This window comes from Pristiophorus japonicus, chromosome 10, assembly GCF_044704955.1.
Source record: "Pristiophorus japonicus isolate sPriJap1 chromosome 10, sPriJap1.hap1, whole genome shotgun sequence".
NCBI classification, from domain to species: Eukaryota; Metazoa; Chordata; class Chondrichthyes; family Pristiophoridae; genus Pristiophorus; species Pristiophorus japonicus.
Genome location: NC_091986.1, coordinates 25,351,803 through 25,378,052, shown reverse-complemented (window position 1 = coordinate 25,378,052; position 26,250 = coordinate 25,351,803). Strand labels below are relative to the sequence as shown.

At 42.0% G+C, this 26,250-nt stretch overlaps 1 protein-coding gene across 8 annotated transcripts in view; it reads right to left on the bottom strand.

The window, feature by feature from the left end:
- The window catches only part of mycbp2 (MYC binding protein 2), a 196,305-nt gene that overhangs the window by 64,562 nt on the left and 105,493 nt on the right, over positions 1–26,250 (bottom strand). For 6 of the 8 annotated variants that reach the window (XM_070891705.1, XM_070891708.1, XM_070891712.1 and 3 more), the window contains 14 exons: positions 25,097–25,197; positions 24,765–24,983; positions 23,396–23,618; positions 21,079–21,197; positions 16,531–16,618; positions 16,252–16,301; positions 16,000–16,172; positions 15,756–15,900; positions 6,381–6,587; positions 5,281–5,336; positions 5,067–5,182; positions 3,760–3,857; positions 3,061–3,177; positions 1,385–1,525 (listed from right to left, as the gene is read on the bottom strand). In XM_070891705.1, coding sequence (XP_070747806.1) covers positions 1,385–1,525; positions 3,061–3,177; positions 3,760–3,857; positions 5,067–5,182; positions 5,281–5,336; positions 6,381–6,587; positions 15,756–15,900; positions 16,000–16,172; positions 16,252–16,301; positions 16,531–16,618; positions 21,079–21,197; positions 23,396–23,618; positions 24,765–24,983; positions 25,097–25,197 — 1,853 coding nt within the window. The remainder of the gene's footprint in view (positions 1–1,384; positions 1,526–3,060; positions 3,178–3,759; positions 3,858–5,066; positions 5,183–5,280; positions 5,337–6,380; positions 6,588–15,755; positions 15,901–15,999; positions 16,173–16,251; positions 16,302–16,530; positions 16,619–21,078; positions 21,198–23,395; positions 23,619–24,764; positions 24,984–25,096; positions 25,198–26,250) is intronic. The other 2 variants (XM_070891711.1, XM_070891713.1) reach the window with 2 other exon arrangements.

Genomic DNA, 26,250 nt, shown 5'->3' with positions numbered 1-26,250 from the left:
ATTTGATTCCTTCCCTCTTTTGCAATCTTGTCCTCTCTTGCCTTCAATATTGGCACAGGTTAATAGCCCAAGCTGCTGATTACTAAGGACCCACCAGTGTTAACTGCAAAGCTGCTGGCATTCGTATTGCACTGATTTTTATTATTTCTATTTTATTTTTTTCTGGATTGCATCTTTTCTTCCATTTTACATTCTAACTTCAGGACATGGACCCAAAGACTGTCATTCTGGAAACAAGATCCTGCTGCTGAAACATGTAGCCTTTATGACAAGAATATAGTGCTTTACTATTTGCATTTATCAATGTTCCTTCCTCTTCCCCTACCACAGTCAAGAGTGACATGACTGGTAGCACAGCACAGTACAAGGCCAAATAATATCATTTGGCCTGGGGAAGAGAGGAGCAAGGGAAGAAGTAAAGAGGGAGAAGATACATTGCCTTTTTTAAATAATTTCAAATGCAATCCAAACCTGTGGACAATCCCACATATCAATTAGTGCTCAAATATCCAACTTCCCATTTAGTGACGTGACTGCACTAGAATTCTGGGGGCAAACCAGTTAAACATTAATAGAAGTGCTCATGACAAGTTATGAATTTTACCTGCAGTTAGATGTTTGTGTACTACTCCCTAAACTTAATTATTCTTAAAAACAAACAGTATTCCACCCCCAATATGCTCTACATATCGCCAACACAAAATCTTCTGACTGTGTTTTGTCAATATCTTGTACAACTGTTAAATATGATTCTGCATTAAAGTAGTCTATATTAGATGACTCCATGCATTAATAATGGTGCTGCGGTGACTTGATTTGATAACTGCTCAAATATTTATTGAAATAAATGATATTTAAGTCCCAATGTAGTCAGTATTGCAGCCACTGATAAAATAGAGGAGTTTATGTGCACAAACTTATTCAACACATAATTTCCTTCATTCACTGCTAAACGTCTGAACTTAAACGAGCAGTTTTAACTAATGACCTGAAACAATTTTCCTTCTCTATTCTACGAAGCAATGTCAGTAATCGCGCTAAGCATTCCCTGGTTAAATATTGCATTAGTTTGGTGCAGCACTAGTTCTCCTGCGTTTTCAACAACAAAACAAACCCTTGATGGAGAACATCCTGTCCCTTCCCATCACACTGAATTTTGTGCCTTATTAAAGCATAGCCTCCCAAATGAGTGTTCTCATTCCTTGAGAACTAAAGAAATTACTATATCATATCAATTGTAACAGTTAAAAGTTAAGACTAAAAGATACAAGCAAGTAAATTTTAATTAATGCAGATTTTAGTAAATAGTGCGTTACAGTGCTCACAGACAGCAAAGGGGTTAAATTGCCATAACAGGCATTTCACCATTGGCACCTTTACTTACATCAACAGGGACCAGAAGGCTCTTGCCCAGGTGTTGGTTAAAAGAGAGGCACCAGGCTTCAGTGTAACCATTCATGTTGGGAACATACTTCTTTACAGTCTCATCATTCAGTCTCAGCCATACACCATCATCATTGTGGATCTATGGGAAACAAGCAACAAAAACGAGCCATGCCCTCCTGTAACTGCCCCAGAGCTAAAAAGGACGATGAGGCTCCAGACTAGAGAGAAGGTGGGCATCAGAGACTAGATTTTAGCTTTTAAGTGAATTGAAGAGAACAATCTTCTTCGACCTGAATGGCAGACTAACCAGCATAAAACCAGGGGCCTAATCTTTCATTCAACATGAACTTCAACAGCAAATGCTAATCTTGCTTCTGGTTAAAACTGGCCGAAATAGATGGAAGGAAAGAAACCACAAGAACTGTAACATGGTACATAGAAGTCAGCAAGGACAGCATGAAGGAAGCCCAAGGAAATAAATTACAATGCACACTAGTTACTCTGTATTCTGGTAACAGCCAGCCTTTGTACATTGTCCTCACTGCTAACATAAGAATGATGCACTCGTTCAGTTTTAGTATATTTAAATAATCAAAGCACAATTCAGCTTACTCGCTAAATGCATGAACAAATTTCTAATCCAAGACCCTATAACCAATGGTTCTGTTCTCGTTTCCATTGGTCCCCAACGCCAAAATGTTAGTCACTAGCTGTCTGACTTTGGTTGCTGCAATTTTAACCTCATCTGAATAAAAGGCCTTTCTTCCCACCTTCCTCCAGACTAAAATTCCCAATCCTGCCAACATAGCCTGCTAAAAAAAGTCTTCTATTGGCATGCCAGTTTAAAAAAATGTAGGAAAGGCTCCATTTCAATGAGGAATCCCATTGTGTATTATACTATTCTATTTTTCATCTGTGCACACATCATTATCAATACTAAGATACTGCATGTGTATTTGGAATTGATGCAGTGTGACTATTTTGAAATCTTTAAAGGGAAAGTATTCTTTTAGACAGCACTATAACCAAATTACTTAATGGTGACAATTTATATTTGCAATATCAGAAAGTTTGAAGGCCTACAAAACCAACTAATTCCCATTCTGAATGGGAATACAATGAGTTCCTGGTTTGCAGCACAATGCAGACCTCACCTGCAGTCAAAGTAGAATCTAGAATCCAAACGATTTTCACGACTTCTGCTTACAACTGTACCAATCTATTGAATCTCAAATATTTACAACTGATGATTTTTTTCTGACTACTACATAAATGGACAGACATATTGATAATATTACTAACTATTCAAGTAGATAAAAGAGGTTTCAGAATTTAAATTTAGGAAATTTGTAAATGTCATGTATATCAGAGCAATTATGCATCAAGTGATGTATACAAAGCCTAGAGCAAATTCCTAAAGATGCCCACTTACAGCATTTCCAGACTGCAGCCTCAAAGTTACTTGCATGTGTGTCAAAGCAAATCAAAAATGAATCTGCATATACAATCTAACTGTTGCTGCAAAAATTACTGAAGCTTGTGATGCAAACTGCTCACTTTATTGTACTATTGCTAATGAATGTTTAAACTTTAAAAGAATACTTTCCCCAACATTTATGCAGAACTTTATTTATTCCTCATCTATCAAACCTCCTCTTAAGTAATGTTCTTTACCTCATCATTGAAAGTGATTGTTCCATTGACCTTCACTATGCCTATCTGCTCACTCTGAAGAGAGGGATGGCTACGTATACGAAGCCCTGCACTGTCCTTTGTCACAAATTTGCGGACCTGAGAGAAGCAATGAAACAGTAAGACAAAGAAATAAGAAAAAAGCTGTTCAGATTAAAAGCAATAGATTAAACAGGTAAACTAAAACAGCTGTAGATTAAAAAGCTGACACTGACAGAGAGAGACTTATTTGCTTCAAGGAGGAGTTACAGGAAATTGGCTATTTCTCTAATTCGGTTGAACACAGAATTTTGTTTTGTAGTAGAGATCGAGCAAGGTGAATGGGTACCCTTGCAGTCAAAAATACCACCTGCAATGCTTTAAGTTGTATGTATAAGTAGTCGTCAAAATTTGGTAACTTCAGGCAGGAACTAAACTGCATACGAGCATCACAAATTACCAAAATTTGCAAAGACAGCACAACTGTTAATAGAATGGGAATGTGTGCACACAGTTCTAATGCAGGAGTCATGGTTTGACAACCTTTCTTAATGAAAATACCTGAAAAGTGTGAACACCTACAAATCATATTCTAGTGTTTCCACCACCTTTAAAATGAGAACATTAAAATGACAGCAATTTTACTGAAGCAAACCTTCTTTATGCTGCGTTATCTAGTTTAACTCATGTGGAGTATCATACCTTGCTTGGTTGTGGTTCAGCCTTTGGTTTGATCATTTGAGATCCTGGTGGTATCATCCCTTTTGGTGGGTCTTTCACTTCTACTTCTAGACCAGCATCTGTCAAAGGAGAACAAACAAACATCAAGCCGACATCCAAACATGCTGTACATCCAGAAAAAGAATGTTAAAACTACGTCACTCTTTTAAACACTATCAGCTGGATTTTCAGGTCGTTTACGACCGGGTTTTCACAGCGTTTTGACCCTTCGCAGCAAAAAATGGGGCACTCAGCTGTTTTTCGTCCAGGTGCGATCCTTGCTTTTTTTTGTGGCACTGCGCCCATGGCGCAGACCCCAAATGCCAAATGTTAAGCAATTAATCTGTAACGTGAATTGGCCGATAATTTTCCCGCCCCAGTTTTCGCCCCAAAAACGGAGAAGCCAAAAATCTGGCCCAAAGTCAAAAACAGATTGCGGCACTAACTTTTGCGGTAGTACAAAAGTATTGCAGGGCGCTACGTGAATGAATCTGACACGAACTTCCGGTTTAGTGCTCCAGGAAGTAAGTGGAGTGCGAAATCAAGTGCAACCACTTCCTCTGGAGCGCTAAAGCCGGCAAGAGGAGTGGTAGCGGTAGAGTGTTGCACAAACCGAGGCTCCTTCCCTCCCTTAAAGGGAAGGGCCATTGTTACAGGCTATGCATAACAATGTCGCTCATCGCCGATAGCAGTCGTGACGATCAGCCCCAAGCACTTTAACTGACATTTTTTTATTTACCCGACCATGATCACCTTTAAATATCGCTCCCCAAGTGCTGGCCCCCCTAACAACGGCCTCCTGTAGCGATCGGTGTTGACACCCGGCGATGCTGCAGGAGACGGAACCGAATTTCAGATTCGGGGTGCTACCGGGACACTGCACAGCCGCATGACATCACAATCTCCTGGCGCAGGAGATCGTGGTGCTAGGAGTTACCGCAAACCCTAGACGGCAATTTCACGGGCTTTGGCACAGTCTCGCCAAGTCCGGTCGTGCCCCCCTCCGGAGGCACAAAGGAGGCCAATTTCTAGCCCTAGGCATTTTTATATGACAATGTGAAGTTTGGAATTAAGGATTTAAAAATGGTTTAGAAGTGAATGATTTAATACATGAAGGACAGCGCCATAGTATGTCTCAATAATCAATGCAAATATCTTAATAAACTGGCAGTGATAATCCTTCAGAGTAAAAATCATCTAATCGCCAGTATGGAAATTATATTGGACTGTATGCCTACTTTGTGACTTGTTTGCAGCCATTAATGTAATATGCAATGCAATAAATTTACCTGTTTCAATCCCATCTATTGTGACATGGATACTGTAAAGACCGACAGCTCCAGGTGTCCAGTTTGCACTGTAGGTGCCATCATTATTAGCTCGGATTAACATATTTTCACTTGGCCTGAAAAAGTTGAAGTGCAGTAAATAAGTCAACAAAGCCAATAATTTTGCAGATACTTTGCACCAATATTTTTAAGTTTATGTTTGGTTTTAATTTACCTTTTAGGGGTGGGAGATGCAAATCGAAGCTCTTCAAATGAATAATTTTCATATGCCTGTAAACAGAATAGTATTTAAAAGGAATGCAAACAAAGCAAGTATAATAAGAGGGTTCAAAATTGACTGCTACAAGAGATCTATCTACCCAGAGTCAGGCTAATCCATCATGATAAACAGCTAGCAGAAACAGGTTTACACCAACTCCCCAAACACTACCTTCTACTTTAAACCACTTTTAAATAGAAAAGCAAATTATAATTTAAAGGGAGGAAAAAATGCAAAGTGCTGCAGTACAGAGGGACCTGGAGGTCCTTGTACATGAAACACAAAAAGTTAGTATGCAGGTACAGCAAGTAATCAGGACGGCAAATGAAATGTTGGCCTTTATTGCAAGGGGGATAGAGTATAAAAGCAGAGAAGTCCTGCTACAACTGTATTGGTGAGGCCACACCTGGAGTACTGCATGCAGTTTTGGTCTCCGTATTTAAGGAAGGATATACTTGCATTGGAGGTTGTTCAGAGGTTCACTTGGTTGATTTATGAAGATAGGTTGAGTAGGTTGGGCCTATACTCATTGGAGTTCAGAAGAATGAGAGGTGGTCTTATCGAAATAAGATAATGAGGGTGCTCGACAAGGTGGATGCAGAGGGGATATTTCCACTCATAGGGGAAACTAAAACTAGGGGACATAGTCTCAGAATAAGGGGCCGCCCATTTAAAACGGAGATGAGGAGGAATTTCTTCTCAGAGGGTTGTAAATCTGTGGAATTCTCTGCCCAGAGAGCTGTGGAGGCTGGGTCATTGAATATATTTAAGGTGGAGATGGACAGATTTTTGAGCAATAAGGGAATAAAGTGTTACGGGGAGTGGGCAGGGAAGTGGAGCTAAGTCCATGATCAGATCAGCCATGATATTAAATGGCAGAGCAGGCTCGAGGGGCCAAATGGCCTCCCCTTCTCCTATTTCTTATGCCAATCACCCGAGCTGTATTCCACTGGAGTCAATTACAGAGGCTCAGAGGCAAAGGTCTAGATCTGGACACCTATTGGTGAAGAAATGATTGGTGGTGAAATCAAAATGTTGACAAAGTGCAGAACTACCTTCATCATAGTGATTGCTGTATATCGAGCTTCCTTTACTATCATTGGTTCATAGGATGCTTCCAGTTTGGGAGATGGCAATCCACCAAATGTCATATCAGTACTTGAAACAATAATTGGTGGGCTCCCAGGGATGCGGTGCAGCTTTTTAGCATTCTCCTGCTGAAGAGACTTCTTTTGAGAAAGAGGAACAGCTTTCACCTCAACCTGCCAAAAAACAAAAAATTAACAAGAATTTACACAGACCATTTCCGTTGCTCTTGATGGGCACAAGTACAAGAAGCATTTCAACTATAAAAGTAGCCACTTGAGAAAATTACAAATTTTAGTTATTGACTCAAAGAAACTGCATGCCAATGCGTGGGAATTCAATCCTACTTGTAATATGGCATATTTTCCACCAGGGGAAACCCATTTCATATAATGCATTCTAGTAATGATGACTACATTGTAGTCAGTTTATACTACATTATACCCTTACTGACAGGAAATTCAAGAGACAGGGCAAAAATTGTAGGAGAAAAAAGAATTTAGGCTATATCTCCCAATTTTGTTTGTCTCTTGTGCTGTGCAACACAATAAGCACCAACAGTCTTTAAAACAAGTATGTAAGCAGGCAAGCTGGAAGCCCACTCTTAGGATACATAGAAAATAGGTGCAGGAGTAGGCCATTCGGCCCTTCGAGCCTGCACCACCATTCAATATCATTAATTCTATTTCATTGGTTCTAGTACATTTAGAGTCCTAGGGCTAGAACTTTCACCGGGATCGCTGCCACCCGATTCTTAGCGGTATTTCGGCGGTTGCATCTTTTGAACCGCCGGAATAGAGCTGCTGCTCGCTCCCGTGATTTTTGATGGTTGAGTCTCGGCGGTGGCGGTGTGTCGCGGTAGTGGGCTGGAGCGAGCGGCCTAAAAGTTGGTGATCTACTTGCCTTACTAAAGGCAAGCAGTCCTGCTAGACAACGCATGATTTTTTCTTCTGTGCATGCGCGGACATTCTCCCGCGATTTCAGGGTCAAAGGTGACCCTGTGCATGCGCAGAGAACACAGAGTGTTGGACATTTTGAGAGTGCGGGGTGGGTCAATTTGAGAGAGAGAGAGAAGAGTTGTTTAATAAAATATGTTTATAAAAGGATTTTGAAGATGAAATTGAGTATAATATAATCTTCAGAGGATCTCGTAAGGAGGAGGAACTGAGGGAAATCCTTATTAGTCGGGAAATTGTGTTAGGGAAATTGATGGGATTGAAGGCCGATAAATCCCCAGGGCCTGATGGACTGCATCCCAGAGTACTTAAGGAGGTGGCCTTGGAAATAGCGGATGCATTGACAGTCATTTTCCAACATTCCATTGACTCTGGATCAGTTCCTATGGAGTGGAGGGTAGCCAATGTAACCCCACTTTTTAAAAAAGGAGGGAGAGAGAAAACAGGGAATTATAGACCGGTCAGCCTGACATCAGTAGTGGGTAAAATGATGGAATCAATTATTAAGGATGTCATAGCAGCGCATTTGGAAAGAGGTGACATGATAGGTCCAAGTCAGCATGGATTTGTGAAAGGGAAATCATGCTTGACAAATCTTCTGGAATTTTTTGAGGATGTTTCCAGTAGAGTGGACAAGGGAGAACCAGTTGATGTGGTATATTTGGACTTTCAGAAGGCTTTCGACAAGGTCCCACACAAGAGATTAATGTGCAAAGTTAAAGCACATGGGATTGGGGGTAGTGTGCTGACATGAATTGAGAACTGGCTGTCAGACAGGAAGCAAAGAGTAGGAGTAAATGGGCACTTTTCAGAATGGCAGGCAGTGACTAGTGGGGTACCGCAAGGTTCTGTGCTGGGGCCTCAGCTGTTTACACTGTACATTAATGATTTAGATGAGGGGATTAAATGTAGTATCTCCAAATTTGCGGATGACACTAAGTAGGGTGGCAGTGTGAGCTGCGAGGAGGATGCTATGAGGCTGCAGAGTGACTTGGATAGGTTAGGTGAGTGGGCAAATGCATGGCAGATGAAGTATAATGTGGATAAATGTGAGGTTATCCACTTTGGTGGTAAAAACAGAGAGACAGACTATTATCTGAATGGTGACAGATTAGGAAAAGGAGAGGTGCAACGAGACCTGGGTGTCATGGTACATCAGTCATTGAAGGTTGGCATACAGGTACAGCAAGCGGTTAAGAAAGCAAATGGCATGTTGGCCATCATAGCGAGGGGATTTGAGTACAGGGGCAGGGAGGTGTTGCTACAGTTGTACAGGGCCTTGGTGAGGCCACACCTGGAGTATTGTGTACAGTTTTGGTCTCCTAACTTGAAGGACATTCTTGCTATTGAGGGAGTGCAGCGAAGATTCACCAGACTGATTCCCGGGATGGTGGGACTGACATCTCAAGAAAGACTGGATCAACTGGGCTTGTAGTCACTGGAGTTCAGAAGAATGAGAGGGGACCTCATAGAAACGTTTAAAATTCTAACGGGTTTAGACAGGTTAGATGCAGGAAGAATGTTCCCAATGTTGGGGAAGTCTAGAACCAGGGGTCACAGTCTAAGGATAAGGGGTAAGCCATTTAGGACCGAGATGAGGAGAAACTTCTTCACCCAGAGAATGGTGAACCTGTGGAATTCTCTCCCACAGAAAGTAGTTGAGGCCAATTCACTAAATATATTCAAAAGGGAGTTAGATGAAGTCCTTACTACTAGGGGGATCACGGGGTATGGCGAGAATGCAGGAAGGGGGTACTGAAGTTCCATGTTCAGCCATGAACTCATTGAATGGCGGTGCAGGCTAGAAGTGCGAATGGCCTACTCCTGCACCTATTTTTCTATGTTTCTATGTATTGATTGATAATATATAACTTTTAATAATAGTAATAATAGTACATCATAAAAATAATTATTTAAATTTAAATATAAAAATCAGTATAAATAAGATGGAAAAACAAGCTATGGAAGTGGAGAGAGAGATAGGTGGGAGGAGGAGGACCATTTGTATCTCCGAAGAAGCCCACGAAGTGGAGGCCCGCTGGGATCAACTAACATGGGGTGGGAGAGGAAAACCTGCGCCAAATGTGTATCAAAGGTTATGGCGAGAGATAGCTGAGACGGTGTCATCTGTCGCGCCCGTGATGTGGGGGCCAAACCAGTGCCATAAACGGTGGAATGACATCGTTAAGTCTGCGAGAGTAAGTAATAACTTTTATCATACACTGCCTAATTACTCTTTAGTGCCACGTTTTATGTTGTAAAGCTTGGTGACATTTTTTATTTCCCATCATCGATCTCATTGTGCTAGTCCTCTGTATTTTCATGTGTTCATCACTTGCGTGCTAATAGAACTTAAATGATGCACTCATTGGCGAAAGGACTGGGGACGTTTAAGTGGGGATGTCTACCTATATATGTGTATATATGTATGTATGTGTGTGTTCCGTATTAGTAGCTGTGAAATTAGTTTACACATTTTTTGTCACCTTTGCAGAAAAAATTAGCCGGCAATAGAGCGGAGCTCCGCAAAATCGGCAGAGGTTTGCCGAAGACTCTTCAATTAACAAACCTCGAGGAACGCGCTGCAGCCCTGACGGGAGCATATGATTGCACTGCCACGTGTGTTGGTGCCGATTCAGTTCTTGCGGAGGGCAAGTCTGCATAATCCCTGGGCTGTACTGCGGTCATGTAATTCAATGTTATGTCAATATAATGTAGAATGTAATGTAATGCTGGGAGCATGTTGTTGGTTCTGACATGAATTTTTGGTTGATCACATTCTGCCACTTGGAAAACAACATACTGTTTGGGACAAGTTTTGTTATGTCATGCAGTTTCTCTGTATTTTGCTTATGATAGTTTCATGTAATGATTCTCGGTAAAAAATGTTTGTTCGCCACATAAGCCTGCGCAAAGTGAATTACTCCCATGTTACCTCTGACCCCTCCCCTCCCACCAACCATTAATGTTATGTTTTTACAGTTGCACAGGTGGAGCCACCTGCCCCTCCCAGAGAGGAGTCATTGGAGGGAATGAGGAATGAAGAGATGGTGGTGGAAGAGATGGTGATGCAGGAGCAGGAGAACACTCCTCAAAACCTGTGTCACAGTGGTGGTGCAGGAGGGAGGGGTGGCGGGACCTTGAAGGGTCCTTTCTACCTGCGCCCACCAGTTCCTTATCGGAATCCAACTTTCCTGGATTCTGGTCCAAGGAAGCGGGACCGAGCGGTATGCAGCGGCATACACCCACCTCCCCTCAATCCCCCGTGCTGAATTTGCGGCGGCTAATCCGACAAGGTGGCAACGCTGTGCGACAGGCAGATGCGAATCTGGACATGGTGGGACTGTCCAGGATGAGCATCGACGTGAGTGGAGAGCTCCTCCAGGCAATTGCTGGGTTGTCCGCAAACATTGCGGCTTTAGCAGCCCTTCAAATCGGAGGACATGGCAGAGCGGATTGCGGCGGTGAGGCAATGCGTCTATCGACGGTCGTGGGATATGGCACTGCACCCCAAGGTGCCATACCACCAATGGTGACAGCACCTGATCGTCAGGAGGAAGTAGTTTTTTCCGACTTTGAAGATGGGTCCTCAGCGGTCCTATCTTCTCCATAACTCCCACACACAGCGCTGCCATTGTGACCCCCGCCCCCGACCCCCCCTAGCAGTCATGCTCGAGGTACTCTGCTGCACGACGTACTGGTTCCAACATGGGCAGGGCCAGGGGTATTGATAGCGGGAGGAGGAGGAGGGGGGGGATCAGGGCAGAAAGGTGGCCGCAGGTAGAATCGTGGGAGGGTGCAGGGGTGGTTTGAGTGTTGTTTTTATTGTTGATGTTTTTGTTGTTATTGCTGGTTGTTGTTAATGTTTTGTTCCTTAAAATTTTTGTTCAGAGGAATTATTTTATTTTATTACACTGTTAAAGTTTAACAGAAATTTACAACTTTTATTTAAAAATAATATTATTCAACTAAACCATTCTTGTACTGTGTCTCACTCACTTCTGGGAAATTATGAGTAACACTCATTGTAAGGGTCAGCAATATTGGCATTGAAAGTACAGGCCCCAGTTTTTTTTTAAAAAGCAATTATCCACAATATATTCAAAATCCCTTAATAACTACTCCAGAAATCACTCAAAATCAATGAAAATAACTAAAAAAAATACATTGCCTGCAAACTAATTGAATCTCTTAACTGTAGTGACCCATTGTCTTATAATTGGAATTTTCCTAATATATAGATATAATCTAAACATAGGCATTTCCTAGAGGAAAATAAATCCCATATGACAAATTTTAGGAAACAACTTTAAATGTGTGATTGCCGGTGTCCCTGGAGATCTTAGAGTTGCAGTGATCGTGACCATCTTTAAAAAAGGGGACAAGTCCGACCTCGGCAACTACAGAGGAATCTCCCTGCTATCAACCACTGGGAAAGTCGTTGCTAGAGTCCTCCTCAACCGTCTTCAGCCTGGGGCCGAGGAGCTCCTCCCGGATTCGCAGTGCGGATTTCGTCCCCTCCGGGAGACAACGGACATGATTTTTGCAGTGCGACAGCTGCAGGAAAAAGCGCCAGCCCTTATACATGGCCTTCTTCGACCTTACATAGGCCTTTGACACTGTCAACCGCGAGGGTCTATGGAATGTCCTCCTCCGTTTCGGATGCCTCCAAAAGTACGTCACTGTCCTCCGCCTGCTCCATGATGAATGCAGGTCGTGATCCTTAACAACGGATCCATCACAGACCCAATTCACGTCTGGACCGGGGTCAAGCAGGGCTGCATCATCTCCCCAACCCTCTTCTCAATCTTCCTCGCTACCATGCTCCCCGCTGGAGTGGAACTAAACTACAGAACCAGTGGGAAGCTGTTCAACTTTCGCCGTCTCCATGCCAGGTCCAAGACCACTCCAACTCTGTCGTCGAGCTACAGTACGCGGACGCCTGCGTCTGTGCACACAGAGGCTGAACTCCAGGACAGTCGACGTATTTACCGAGGCATATGAAAGCATGGGCCTTACGTTAAACATCGGCCTGTCTTCGCCGCACAGCACTGCCCCCCAGACATCAAGATCCACGGCGCGGCCCTGGACAATGTGGACCACTTCCCTTATCTTGGGAACCTCCTATCAACAAGAGCAGGCATTGACGACGTGATCCAACACTGCCTCCAGTGCAGCCTTCAGCCACCTGAGGAAAAGTGTTTGAAGACCAGGCCCTCAAAACTGTCACCAAGATCATGGTCTACAGGGCCGTTGTAATACCCGCCCTCCTGTATGGCTCAGAGACGTGGACCATGTACACTAGACACCTCAAATCGCTGGAGAAATACCACCAATGATGTCTCCACAAAATTCTACAAATCCCCGGGAGGACAGACACACCAACGTTAGCGTCCTCGTCCAGCCAACATCCCCAGCGTTGGAGCACTGGCCACACTTGATCAGCTCCGCTGGGCAGGCCACATAGTTTGCATGCCAGACATGAGATTCCCAAAGCAAGCACTCTACTCGGAACTCGTCCATGGCAAATGAGTTAAAGGTGGGCAGAGGAAACATTACAAGGACACCCTCAAAGCCCCCCTGATAAAGTGCAACATCCCCACTGACACCTGGGAGTCCCTGGCCAAAGACCACCCTAAGTGGAGGAAGTCCATCCGGGAGGGTGCTGAGCTCCTCGAATATCGTCGCCGAGAGCATGCAGAAATCATGCACAGGCAGCGGAAGGAGCGTGCGGCAAACCAGGCTCCCTGCCCATCCTTCCCCTCAACCACTGTCTGTCCTACCTGCGAGAGACACTGTGGTTCTCGTATTGGACTGTACAGCCACCTAAGAACTCATGCTAAGAGTGGAAGCAAGTCTTCCTCGATTCCGAGGGACTGCCTATGATGATGATGATGATGGTAACTGTATTGTTTAGGTTTTACTATTTGCCACATCTTAAGTTTTTAATGCATCTATTAGAAACCAACCCACCAGTGGGGGGGGAAAAAAATCCAAAATACAACAGAAAATGTGGGAAAAATGCAAGAGTCAGTGAAAATTTGCAACGAGAAAAGATAGTTTATTATGCTTTGGATGTGTCCGCTTCACTGAAACTGAAAAATAAGTTAAAAAATCTTTTTCTTTCATAAGGTGTAGTATTTTCTGGGAATCATCTGCAGATTGTCATTTGTTAAATCCGCAGTGATTTAACAATTTATCAAGGTTTCAACTCGTGTCCAGTAACTCCTCTCACCCACCAATGCTCAAATAGCCTGTCAACACTGACAATCTAGGCAAATGCAGCCTTTCCCCCCACCCCCTCCACCACCCCCACCAAGGAAAAAAAACAAAATGGAGGCATAACGGAGGCACAAAGTAAGGCAAGTACCTGAAAAATGGGTGGTTCCGATCCTGAGCGATAACGGACGGTAAAAACAACATTTATATGGAATTTTGTCTCCTTTTTGGCATGAAACATGGGCGGGCGATGTGCAGTAACGGTGGCGGTAATTGTAGGCCAAAATTACCGCTGGCGATAAGCGGGAGTAAAATGGATGTGAAAACAGCCGGTAATTTGCCTTTTTGGCAAAAACGGACGGTAACTCGGCGATCCCGATGGAAATTCTCACCCCTAATGTTTTCACATTAAACTATAAAATACAGCTCACTTTCCCACCCAAACGAGATAGGAAAATTGATAATTTTTTTAACCACCAGGGAAAAAAAAAGCCCTAAAATGTCCTGTGCGATTAATGAACCCGTTACTTTTTAATTCAGCTTCGTATGATTAGAAAAAAAATCTGAATCGTTAAGTCAGACCTAGAACCAGGCTTCCATCTCAGACTCTCCATTCCCCTGCCCTTCAAGTTTTGATCCTGGCTGCAAGATGGGATACTTGGGATGTATTCACTTAATTCTGCTTGAATTTTTTTGAGTTTAAAGTTACTATAAAATCAAAGGACTGATCTAAAGCAGCAAATTTAATGTAAACGCAAAAATTTCTAAAAGCAAGACATTTACAAATTCTAGACAATTCAAATTTCAGCAGTTTTGAGTTATATTACCCCTCTGTATGATACATTAGATACGTTTACTAAAGACTGATCTGGATAAGTAAGGAACTGTTGATTAATGTGCAAGTTGAATACAACCATAGATAGCTATAATTACATTAAGTTATGTTTCATTGTAAATTCCAGCAAATAACCCTTGCACAGAAACTACATTGGAACAAACTTTTTTTTGGCTGCATTTAAATTTGATAAAATACAGATGTACAGGAAATATTTAGAGCTATACAGAATTGGAGGTACATTTTGGTAACAGATTAATAGGGACTTGGGAGCCTTAATATTGAAGAATTGTTCTGAAAAACGACAAGAAATTCTGCACAGCTCTAGCAGTGCATAGGCCAGCCACTGCCATCTTTACAGCACACATTTTATGAAAGAAAATACATGTCTTCCTCACAGCTGGGAGTACTTGTGCATGAAACACAAAAGGATAGTATGTAGGTACAGCAAGTGATCAGGAAGGCCAATGGAATCTTGGCCTTTATTGCAAAGGGGATGGAGTATAAAAGCAGGGAAGTATTGCTACAGTTGTACAGGGTATTGGTGAGGCCACACCTGGAATACTGCGTGCAGTTTTGGTTTCCATATTTACTTTGGAGGCAGTTCAGAGAAGGTTCACTGGGTTGATTCTGGAGATGTGGAGGTTGACTTATGAGGAAAGGTTGAGGAGGTTGGGCCTCTACTCATTGGAATTCAGAAGAATGAGCGGTGATCTTATCGAAACGTATAAGATTATGAAGGGGCTTGACAAGGTGGATGCAGAGAGGATGTTTCCACTGATGGGGAGACTAGAACTAGAGGGCATGATCTTAGAATAAGAGTCTGCCCATTTAAAACAGAGATGAGGAGAAATTTCTTCTCTGAGGGTTGTAAATCTGTGGAATTTGCTGCCTCAGAGAGCTGTGAAAGCTGGGACATTGAATAAATTTAAGACAGAAATAGACAGTTTCTTAAATAAGGGGATAAGGGGTTATGGGGAGCAGGCAGGGAAGTGGAGCTGAGTCCATGATCAGATCAGCCATGATCGTATTGAATGGCGGAGCAGGCTCAAGGGGCCGTTTGGCCGACTCCTGTTCCTATTTCTTATGTTCTTAGGTAATCCTGAAAGTAAAGGAGTATTAGGTGGATTGCCCCCATGGGTGACTCGAGAGTACCTACAGAAAATTCTCACTATAGAAATAATTTATTTCCAGTACCAAGTTGTTTCCCATTCATTTGTATCATCCAGGTTACAAGTTCCCAACTCTTTCCAACAGAGATTTTTAATCATGTGTGACTTGTGTACACAAAGTATTAAATTAAGTTTGTTGTTTGATCACCCATTACTTTATACCTTCAGGTTTGGAACATGAACTACATCTCCATATTGGTCCTTCGTCTGAACTGTGATGGTAGCAGGCCAGCCACACCTGATATAGTCCTTGTTCAATATCAAGGATGTTTTCTGGGGATCTGCATAAGAATCCGGTTGAAGCCACCTGACATCATGAAAGGAGTATTAACAGAATTGACATACAAATTTAAACAGATGCATCATATTTAAGATCTCTGTTTTATACATTAAATCTATGTATTACCTTGCAAGTCGTCCACCACTCGACCCAGGTAAGCAGGCAATGAAGTCCTCCAAGAAAGAATGTTCATTGCTCTGCAGATGGAGGGGAAGATTACCTTCTAGTGCCTCCAAAATAGTTGGTGAATGAGACAAAGCAAGACCTTTTCCTAATAAACCAGCATGGTTTTTACACACCTGGTAAAAGAAAACCATAGATGAGCAAGTTGTTTAAGAAAAACGATAAGTAATTCAAATATAGCAACTGAAAGCTCACCTGCAGAGCTGATTCTTCAAGAATTTCAAGATCCTCCTCTAGTTCGTTGCCTGTCCAAACAAAGATGATTTAATAGAATAGCAGTGCAACTTTGCTTCTACATAGCTAGCTTTCATTATTAGTCTTGGATAAGCTGAAAGACACTAAATATAATCAATATACTGCTAAAGCTCATCATTCAGCAAGGATCCATAATAGATTCACCAACACAATAAGCTCAGAATTTTGTTATTTCCTCATTAATGTAAATTTTTGACTGACAAAGGTAAACATCCATACCAACAGGAAGCGCGAGATCTTTTTTCATTAGTGATGCTGCACACATACTTCCGAGGTATGCCAATTCTTTCTCTAATTGTAGGATTCCCTGCAAAATAAATATATATTTGCAGTGTTTTTGGTTTTAGCAAATATCAAAATTAAACAATAGGTCACATACTGGGAGTTATAAGGATTAGCACAATTGATAGTTTACTTCTTCTAATTGCGAGTCTAACCTTCAGTTGGTTTAGGAAAATTGAGCTTAGAGAATAAATTACTACCGGAGACTCCCTCCCAAAACATTTATTTTACTTATAGATGGAGCTTTTTAATGTATCGGATAGGAGATATTGGATGTTGGCGTTTTGGATGCCGACAATATGCGACAAAGTAGGATATTTTTTCATTCTCCAGTAGAAGCATCCATTACATTGATGAGCATTTCCCTCCAAAATGTTATAAATTTATCTATCCCAACTAGTTGCAAGAAAGCAGACCAAGAGTACAAATGTGTATCATCCATAAATTTGTTTCAATCATTATGCAAACAGATTACAGGGTGATGGGGCCTGGGGAGATGAGGGATCAGAAAGGTGCCCAGTATGTGAAAAATGTCAGAGTTGAAGCAAGACCTCCCCAGAAATACATATTCTCTTTCTCATTCACCTTTTGTTCACATATCACAGGATATTCACACACTGGTGCTCCAATAGGAAGATGCACTTCCCTGGTTGGAAGGATTAGGGACTACCCAGTGAAAATTGTGAGTTGATCAAACTGAAATTCATCTACCTAGTACAAAGACCATTTCCAAGTAGTCATGACACTGACAACCAATATCCACAAGGCACAGCCACCAATATTCAACTCTTCCAGTGATGCACTCCACAAACTATTTACTTGGATATCAGACAGGAATAAAATCTGCTTCAATATGGTCTTCACTTGGAAATCTACTGAAGAATTAGTTAAGTATGTTCACTCTCTAGGAGTCCATGAAAGCCAATTCAACTGCTCTTGCATATGCCCAGAATAGGTGGAGGAAGCCTGTGAATGCTGGTTAAGGCCGCCAACATGTGTTTACACAGGACATGGATATCCAGACTCAAAGTTACCTCCACAAAGATGTGTGATTAATATTTAGCCTGAGCTTTTGGCGCTATTTCGTCATTTTTGGCGAACAATGGTGCACCAGGAAATGTGGAGAAGTCTTGCGCTGGCGGATTTTAAGTACCGTTGGGGAGCGGACCGCCGGCCTGCATGACTTGAAATAGTGCTTTCAACAAAAATTTGGCTCACAGCGCACCTGTAGTTAGGACGAAAAAATATGCCCGGGAAAAACCTGCGTTGCAGCCCTTGGAACAGCAGCAGGTATGAAGACCTGCAAAAAAGGCAAGTTAAAAGTTTTTATTTTTTAATTCTTTTGCAGTGATTCAATAGTTAAGTGTCTTGTGAATGTTTTGAGACTTTTATTTTTTGGAATTTTTCTTTTGGTGTTTTCCCCCCAACTCGCAGCGGTATCGGCCTCGGAGAAAAGTTGCAGAAAATTCACACTTTGATCCATGGATCTTCATGCAACACCAATTTTTACCACTGGACGCATTTTATCCTGAATGTTAGGGCTCGTAGCAGTAACGGAGTCATAGTGGTATTTTTAGCGGAAAAATACCGCTATCACCGAAAAATGAATTTCTAGCCCTATTTGTTTTCCTTTCCATTAGACTAGAATCCAATAAGGAAAGAACTTTTTTTAAACACCTTTCTCGACCTCAGGATGTTCCAAAGCATTTTTGAAGTGTAGTCACTGTTTTAATGTAGGGAAATGCATCAGCCAATTTTAACACAGCAAGCTCACAAACAGTAATGAGATACATGATGAACTGTTTTCGTGATGTTGGTTGAGCTATAAATATTGGCAAGACACTGGAAGAACTCCTTTTGCTCGTCTTCAAATAGTGCCATGGAATCTTTTACATCCATCTGAGAGGGCAGCGGGACCTTGGTTTAACGTCTCGTATGAAGAACGGCACCTCCAACTGTCAAAATATTGCACTGAAATGTCAGCCTGGATTATGTGCTCAAGCCTCTGGAACGCGGTTTGAACTCACAACCTTCTGACTCGAAGACAAGTGCGTTACCACTGAGCCAAGGTTTGCAATCTACACAATCCAATTATTGTATACAAATAGAATTTGGCTAAAGCAGATCATCATTCATGAAACACGACATTATTATTGTTCTGGACCAAGCAGAGATCTACTTTTGGAAAGGGTCAGACAGTATGAGTTGCCTTGCTAGATTCCTGGCTACAGCAGGCACTTAGAGAAAACTATTAAAAAATGTCTGGATTGAGAACAAAGCATTGGCTAAGGGTCTTACTAACACATCTTATTGGTTTAAACTCATGCTTTGATCAGTGAGTGGAGGAAAAACAGGCCAGAGGGAAAGGTGTAATATGAAATTCCATACTGGTATTCTTAAAATGTCAAAATCAAAAGATTTTGACGCCACCTGTTATAATGCCAGCAACATTATAACACGTGGCGTCAAGATTATCACAGTACAGACACCTGGCCAAGAGAGTAAGAGAGTGCTTAAAAAGGAGGAAGTGCAGAATCTGTGTTAGCTAGCTGCTCGTGAATTACTGCAGGCCCAAGACCTTAATTTGATGAAAATTTGCTGCTGTTCTGATACACCAGTGTGTTGTGAATGACAGAAGCACAATATGACAGAAAACTGCTCCGAGACACAAAATGTTTCAATGCTGTCCTAAAGTCCAAAGGAATGCTGACAAGAAAATACACAATCTCCAAGGTTTTTAAGATGAAACAAACCCTGAGGCAACAATCTGGAAGTAAACAATGAGTTTAGCACTAGTGTGGAAACTTCACTAGTTCTAATTTTCCACTCTTGTATTAAGACTTGTACAAGGAGATATCATGTGATTTACAGTGAATCCTGTAAATTACCGACACATCAGGGACTGGCATCAGCTGGCCTTATTTTCAAAACTGTCTGTGTGTACTATAAAAATGTTTCAAATATTCTTGAAGAACCAGCTGCGATTATGATCAGCACCTAATCAACTGCAATAATGCCAGGAACCCCTCTCCTATACATCCAGTATTCAGCTCTGTTCATTTAACAGTTCTACAGTCTAAATTTCATTTCAAACTGCTCCGACTTGGAGCAGAGTGCAACTTCAGTAATGAACTGCGATTCTCAGTTCTACTTACAAGCATTGGGGCAGTCACAGGATAAAAATTGGGGGGGGGGGAGAAGAGGCTAAGTGTGATGACTGGAAGCTTCAATATACCAGCACAACCTAAGGCAAGTCTTAAAACAGATTAAGAACATTTTTTGGAGGGAGGGGAAAGGGGGTGAACACAACAGGTGTAGGAATGAAAGCTGCAGGAAGACTGACCGATAGCTAGGACTCAGCGATCTGCTCATTCTATGGAAGGACAGCCATCCACCTTCACTCCGCAAAGCCAAAGCTTCTTAAACGAAGCGATTCCACCACCAGAAGCTGAGGGAAAGATGATGATGGCAGGGTCAGGGAGAGAGGGGCTGCCAGCAGCCATTGAAAGAGTGTATGGACACAGCGCAGGGGCAGGAGAGGATGGCCCCCTCTCGCTGTTTGCATGCACTTTTCTTCATTCGGGAGGTTGCCAAGTAGGGTCACCAATTCTGGTTGGAGGCAATCCTGTAATTTTGACATGACGCCCAGTCATAACTCCCCACTTCGTAGTCTCCATCTCTCCCCAAGCCCAGTTTTCCCCTCTCCCCATCTTCCCCCACACCAAGTCCCCAGTCTCCATCCCTCTCCCCGAGCTCCCATTCCCATCACTCCGAGTACCCAGCTCTGCCCAAGCCCCCATTCCACACTCTTTCTCCCTCCCCCTCCCACAATTTCCATCGCCCCCAGATTGTCAACTACTGAGGCTCCCCACAGATTGTTCCAGACACCAGCTGGTCCCAGCTCTCTGTGGCGGTGGGGGTGATGTCACCGAGCGGAGGTGGGAAATGATACTACACAGCGGAGCCCAGTGCAATCGGCAGCTGAATGAAAACTGATGGGGAGGTAGAGCGGTGCCCTGTGTTTTAAGTTGTAAAAGGGTTTGGTGTATTGAAGGTTATTCGTAGTTCGTAATTTGCGAGTGTCCGTGGTTTCAGAGTGCCTCTTGTATGTTTTACCATGCAAATTATTTTGGGGTTTCAATAACTGTGTTTTTTTTTGCAGGTGTTCATATTTTGGGAATGTCCGTGTATACAGGTTTCACTGTACTTTGATATATGAAGATATTAACAGCGCAGTCTCTGCAACATCTCCCACTGGTTTACTAGACTATTTGTGTAGGTCATGGAGGAATACTCAGTAAAACATTTGTTTTGTAATTAGGTAAATGATTCTGATTTTGATCTCGTATTTTACATTGATATCAGTACAGCATTTGCTGGTGAAACTTTACGGTTTTATTTCTACCAAGCTACATTTTCAAGGTTCCAGCAGCTCAATTGCAGACTACGTTTTCTCTTGTACAAGACTTTATCAGATACACTTACCTCATCAGGTCCAGGACTGAATTCAAAACCCACAGCGACACACTTGAAGCCATAAAAACAGGCCTTCTCGTCTTTCACATAGTCTGATGCTGTCTCCAAAGAGAAGATGACATCATTTCCTAGAAAGATACATTTAAATTAATTCTCAAAACTCATTTTGCAAAGTAAAAAGCCCCAACCCAACATAATTTACATGCATCAAACCTCACTTCAACAATACATTTTCCATCAAACTGTAATCTGGTCTTCTCCCACCCTCCCTCCATTCCACCTGAATTCTACATCGGATTTTCATGTGGTACAATGCTTTTCAATATTCAACTTCTCAAAAGAGAATCTTTGTAAAGTAACATATGGAATATTGTTTCAAAATTCTTAAGGCAAATATCGCACACAATTCTTGAAAGGCGTTTAACCTTAACTGTGGGGATCAATGAAGAGGATGTAAGGAATGTAGAGTCAAAAAATAACGAGATAACGGAAGTAAAAGGTTGCATTCAATTTCACTACTTGACAGTATGGGAATTTGGTTGTGTGTAATGATAGGTATTAACACCCTGTATATGAAGTACTTTCTTTGTTTGCCTTTCACTTTTTTTCCCACTTTTGTTTTTTTTGTGTTCTTTAGTTATATAAAACATTGCTTTGTGCTGCCCAATTTTCTCTCTAATTGCAATGATATTTTCACTTTTCTTTCACTCCACCCAATACCCTCGGGAAAGGCTCAAGTGCAACATTCTTTACCCAAGCATACTGCATCCAGTGGAGACAAGGCCGTGAAAAGGGATATTCAAAGTCCGGAGGTGATAAAAATTCTTAAAAGTCTCATTGGACTTTTGATCTGAAGTTTCTATTGTCGACCAGAGATGTCACTCAAGCATTAAGCAGCAATAATCCAGGATAAGCCAAGGTCACAAAAGTGGTCTCTACTTGTGGTGTAGGGCTTTGAGAACCAGTTAAATTGCAACAACTGAATTCTTCAGGGTATTATTTTCTATTTGAGGAGACCCTGAGGCTCTATCTTGTCAATGCAGCAATTCGCTCACCACAAACCGCAGGATTCAGCCAGTAGCTGGAAACATTGGGCCCAAGTTTCCACATGATTTGCGCCTGATTTTTAGGAGCAACTGGTGAAGAACGGACTATCTTAGAAATCGCAATTCTCCACATTTTTTTTTCTGCAGTTCTAGTCAGTTAGAACAGTTTCACTTTGGAACAGAATTTTTTCTTCAAAAGGGGGCGTGTCCGGCCACTGACGCCTGATTTCAAAGTTTCCACGGTGAAAACGTACTCCAAACTAAGTTAGAATGGAGCAAGTGAAGATTTTTGTAGAACTGAAAAAACCTTGTCTACACATTAAAAAAATCAGGCGCAGGTTACAAATTAGGCGTCGGGAACGAGGTGGGGGGGGGGGGGGGGGGGAAGTCATTAAATTCTACAATCAATCCTTAGTTTACTTATACAAATATTATACAAATGAATCCAACCTGAATAAAAATTTATAAGCAAAGAAAAAATTAAATAAACCATCTTCCTACCTGTGTGAAAGTGCTTCAGCCAGGGAGAATGCTGCAGGAAGCCTCATAAGTTGAGGAAGCCGTTCGTTCCCGCTGGGGGGGGGGGGGGGGGGGGGGGGGGAAAGGAGGAAGTCGTTCGTTCCCGCGGGGGGGTAGGAGGAGGAAACCGTTCCCGACGGCGGGCGGGGGGGGGGGGGGGGGTAGGAGGAAGTCGTTCGTTCCCACGGGGGGGTAGGAGGAGGAAACCGTTCCCGACGCCGGGCGGGCGGGGGGGGGAAAGAGAGGGAAACGGCTGCCTCAACTTTGAGGCTTCCTGCAGCATTCTCACTGCTGCAAGAAGCCTTAGTGCTGATGGCAATGTGCTTTTATTAAAAAATGTTCAAAAAGTAAACAGCTACAAAGAACTACAAAAATGGCCGAGTGCCAATGTTTCCTTCACACTGCGCGTGCGCGAACGCTCCAACGCGCACGGTTGCCGGCAGGAAAAAAACAAATTTAAATGGTACCCGCCCCCTCCCACTTACAAAATCGGTGCAATGGTAGGCTCCGCCCCCCTGGGCGCCGCGCCAAGCAGACATGGAGCTGCAGGGCGCTCCAGAATCGCGCGTTTTTTTTCCGGCGCGAAAAAAGGGCGCCCAGCTCGGAGGAGCGCCCGTTTTTTATCGTGTGGAAACTTGGGCCCCTTTATATCCATCCCTTTAAAAACTACAGCAGTCCCCCATATATAAATGATGCATTTTAGTTATGCTTCCATGATTTATTAAAACGTGCAGAACATTTGTTTTTTTTTTTCCTTATACCTGGTAAAACAAGGACTGTAGTCGGCCAACCAGTAGAACCAGAAAATTTCTTTAATTCTATCCATGAATTCAGGCCATCATGGCTTGTATTTTTAGGCCCAAATCCTGAACTTTGGAAAGCTTTATTTGGAATCAGCAAACGGAGCACATCCTCTGGCTGTGCAGTACCACACAATGGGTCAAACTCCATAGTCATCCACCTCACACAATCTGGAAAAGTTACCTACATGAAAAACAAACATTTATTTTGATCTTCCAAATGGCAGCTATTTAAATTAAAGTCTTTGCCTCAGGATCTGAGTTTCAGTCTAACCCAAACGGATGGGTTGATTGCCTGCTTAAGGATTTTAATTAAAATAGGTTTGAGCAATCTTAATCCTTTGCTTATTATAAATTCACAATGTAAAACTGTCCATAATTCAGTACAAATTTCACAGGTCAGAAGAATGGGTGTGAGAAGTAGAAACTCGCACACTCTGCAGAACGTGAAGAAAAGGGACATTTAGCACACCAAGCCTATTTTTCTAAAATATCATATGCAATCATCTCTTTCACACTACTCAACCTTTTTGATGATCTGAGGCAAGATTCTACAAAGTAACTCGTTCTCCCACTCCTTTCCCCAAGACAAACCAAGTCAAATTTCCAGTTTATATATCTAACCTTGTATCCTATACCAAGTACTTGATGGATTGATTGTCTTTTGCAGCATGCTATTTCCATAGCCTCAGTAGCTCAGGAACCATTATGTTGGATACATAATATAAGAAACAGGAGCAGGAGTATGCCATATGGGCTCTTGAGCCTGCTCTGCCATTCAGTAAGATCATGGCTGATTTTCCCTCAACTCCACTTTCCCACCTTATCTCTTCATTCCCTTGGTGCCCAAAAATCTATTATCTCAGTCTTAAATATATTTAATGACTCAGCATCCACGGTTCTCTGAGGTAGAGAATTCCAAAGATTTACAACCCTTTGAGTGAAGAAATTTCTCCTCATCTCAGTCCTAAATGGCCGACCCCTTATCTTGAGACTGTGACCCCTCGCTCTAGACTCTCCAGCCAGTGGAAACAGTCTCTCAGCATCTAAAATACAACATTCATTCAGCTCTGTTCTTATAATTCTCAATCCTATTTACCAGATATTTATCAAGTTTTTTTTTAAAAAGAGAGGAATCACCAATATAAGGAGCAAAGAGCTTTTAACAGGTATCATTGTCTTTCTAGTTACATGTTCTAACTGCAGTTCTTCTCTTAGTTCAAAAGGGGTGACACTATGGATACCTATTAGACAGAGAGGTTTTAATTACAAAACAAATTAATTATTTGATTATACATTTGCAATACAGTAAGTTTTATTTAGCACATACCTTTAATTGACTGACGCAAGCTGGTTTATAAGGATGGTCACTCTCCACCACAGCATAATGGCTAGAAGTAGTACAAGCTGAGAGACCTTGCTCAGGCTGATTCCCTGTTGCACTGTCTGTTGATTGATTTGGATTGAAGGCAGGCGGAGCATATTTCTGGTTTAATGTTGCGACTGGAGGCAGGAGCTCTTGTACAAGACCAAAAACTTCAACTGCAGCCTTTAAAAGCAAAAATGGCATTCTGTAAAACTCAAAGAAATAATTCTGAGGATGACAGCAAGCACGATAATAAAAACAGCACTAAATTCGTTGAAAGAAAGAAAGTTACTTACTTTTGGGACATTAGCAGCCACTGGTGCAATGTAAGCCAAAATAAGCGGAAGCAGCATAGATAATAGACTAGAAGAGCTGAGTAGTTCTGGAATATCTTCAGCTAAATAAAAATATAAAACAGCTTTATCCATTTTTATAGTCTGAGTAAAACATGACAGTTTACTGATTTTAACACAAGTAAATAGCATTATATAAAAAAACATACTGCACAGAAAGATATTCATCATCTAGCAAGCTGTACATTCTTGCTTCCCTGCAGGCAGGCCATTTCTTGACTGGTAGTGCATATAATGACCATGGTTAATATCTCTGCTATTGTGCCATAGTATCAAGATCTGCTTAGCAGCTAAATCGAAACTGCATTACCCAAATCAGTGTAATCAAAAGAAAGCTGTGATTAGAGATAAATGGAAGAGAAGCCCAAATGACTTTCTATGTAGAGTACAATTTAAATGTTGTTCAATCTATGTTGACCCAGCAAAGGAGACAAACAGGTAGTGTGCTCCCTGCCTTTGGCAAATGCTGCTCTCAAGGTGCACAAGGTGGTTTCTGCTTGGACCCACAGTCCACGGAATACTAATGAACATTGGTGCACCTTTAATACATACATACCAAATGCTGATGGAATTGAAAGTTGGGTTTCTTAAAGCAGATCACGTGTTTTAAAACAAGAAATTCCAGTTTCAGTAACTTAAGCTGGCAGGCGATACACATGCCCACAAATATGCTCCACAGTAAAGGGTAAATTCATAAAGAAAACTTTAGTAAGTATTTCCAGGTTAGGTACAAAAAGAGATGAAGGTATAAAAAAGTACTATAAATAGGCTAGTCATCCCAGGACATGCAACTTCTACATACAAGTCTGATAATGCTAGAAGAGTGCCACTTTTAGAAACTTGAGGCTGAATGGCCAGGGATCATCCTCTATTCTGCGAAATGAAAGTCTTCATTCTGGGCCACGCTAGCTCTTTCCTAGAGGTGGCAGCATTGAGATCCCAACAGGAAGAACACAAGGAACACAACTAAATACAGCTACAATCCAGTTTAGAGTGAAGCTCATGTGGATAATTTACCATTCATCCTATTTTACCAATCTCCAAATATAAACGAGAGAAAAACAAAGTAGTACAAAAACTGGGAGTAGGTGACATGT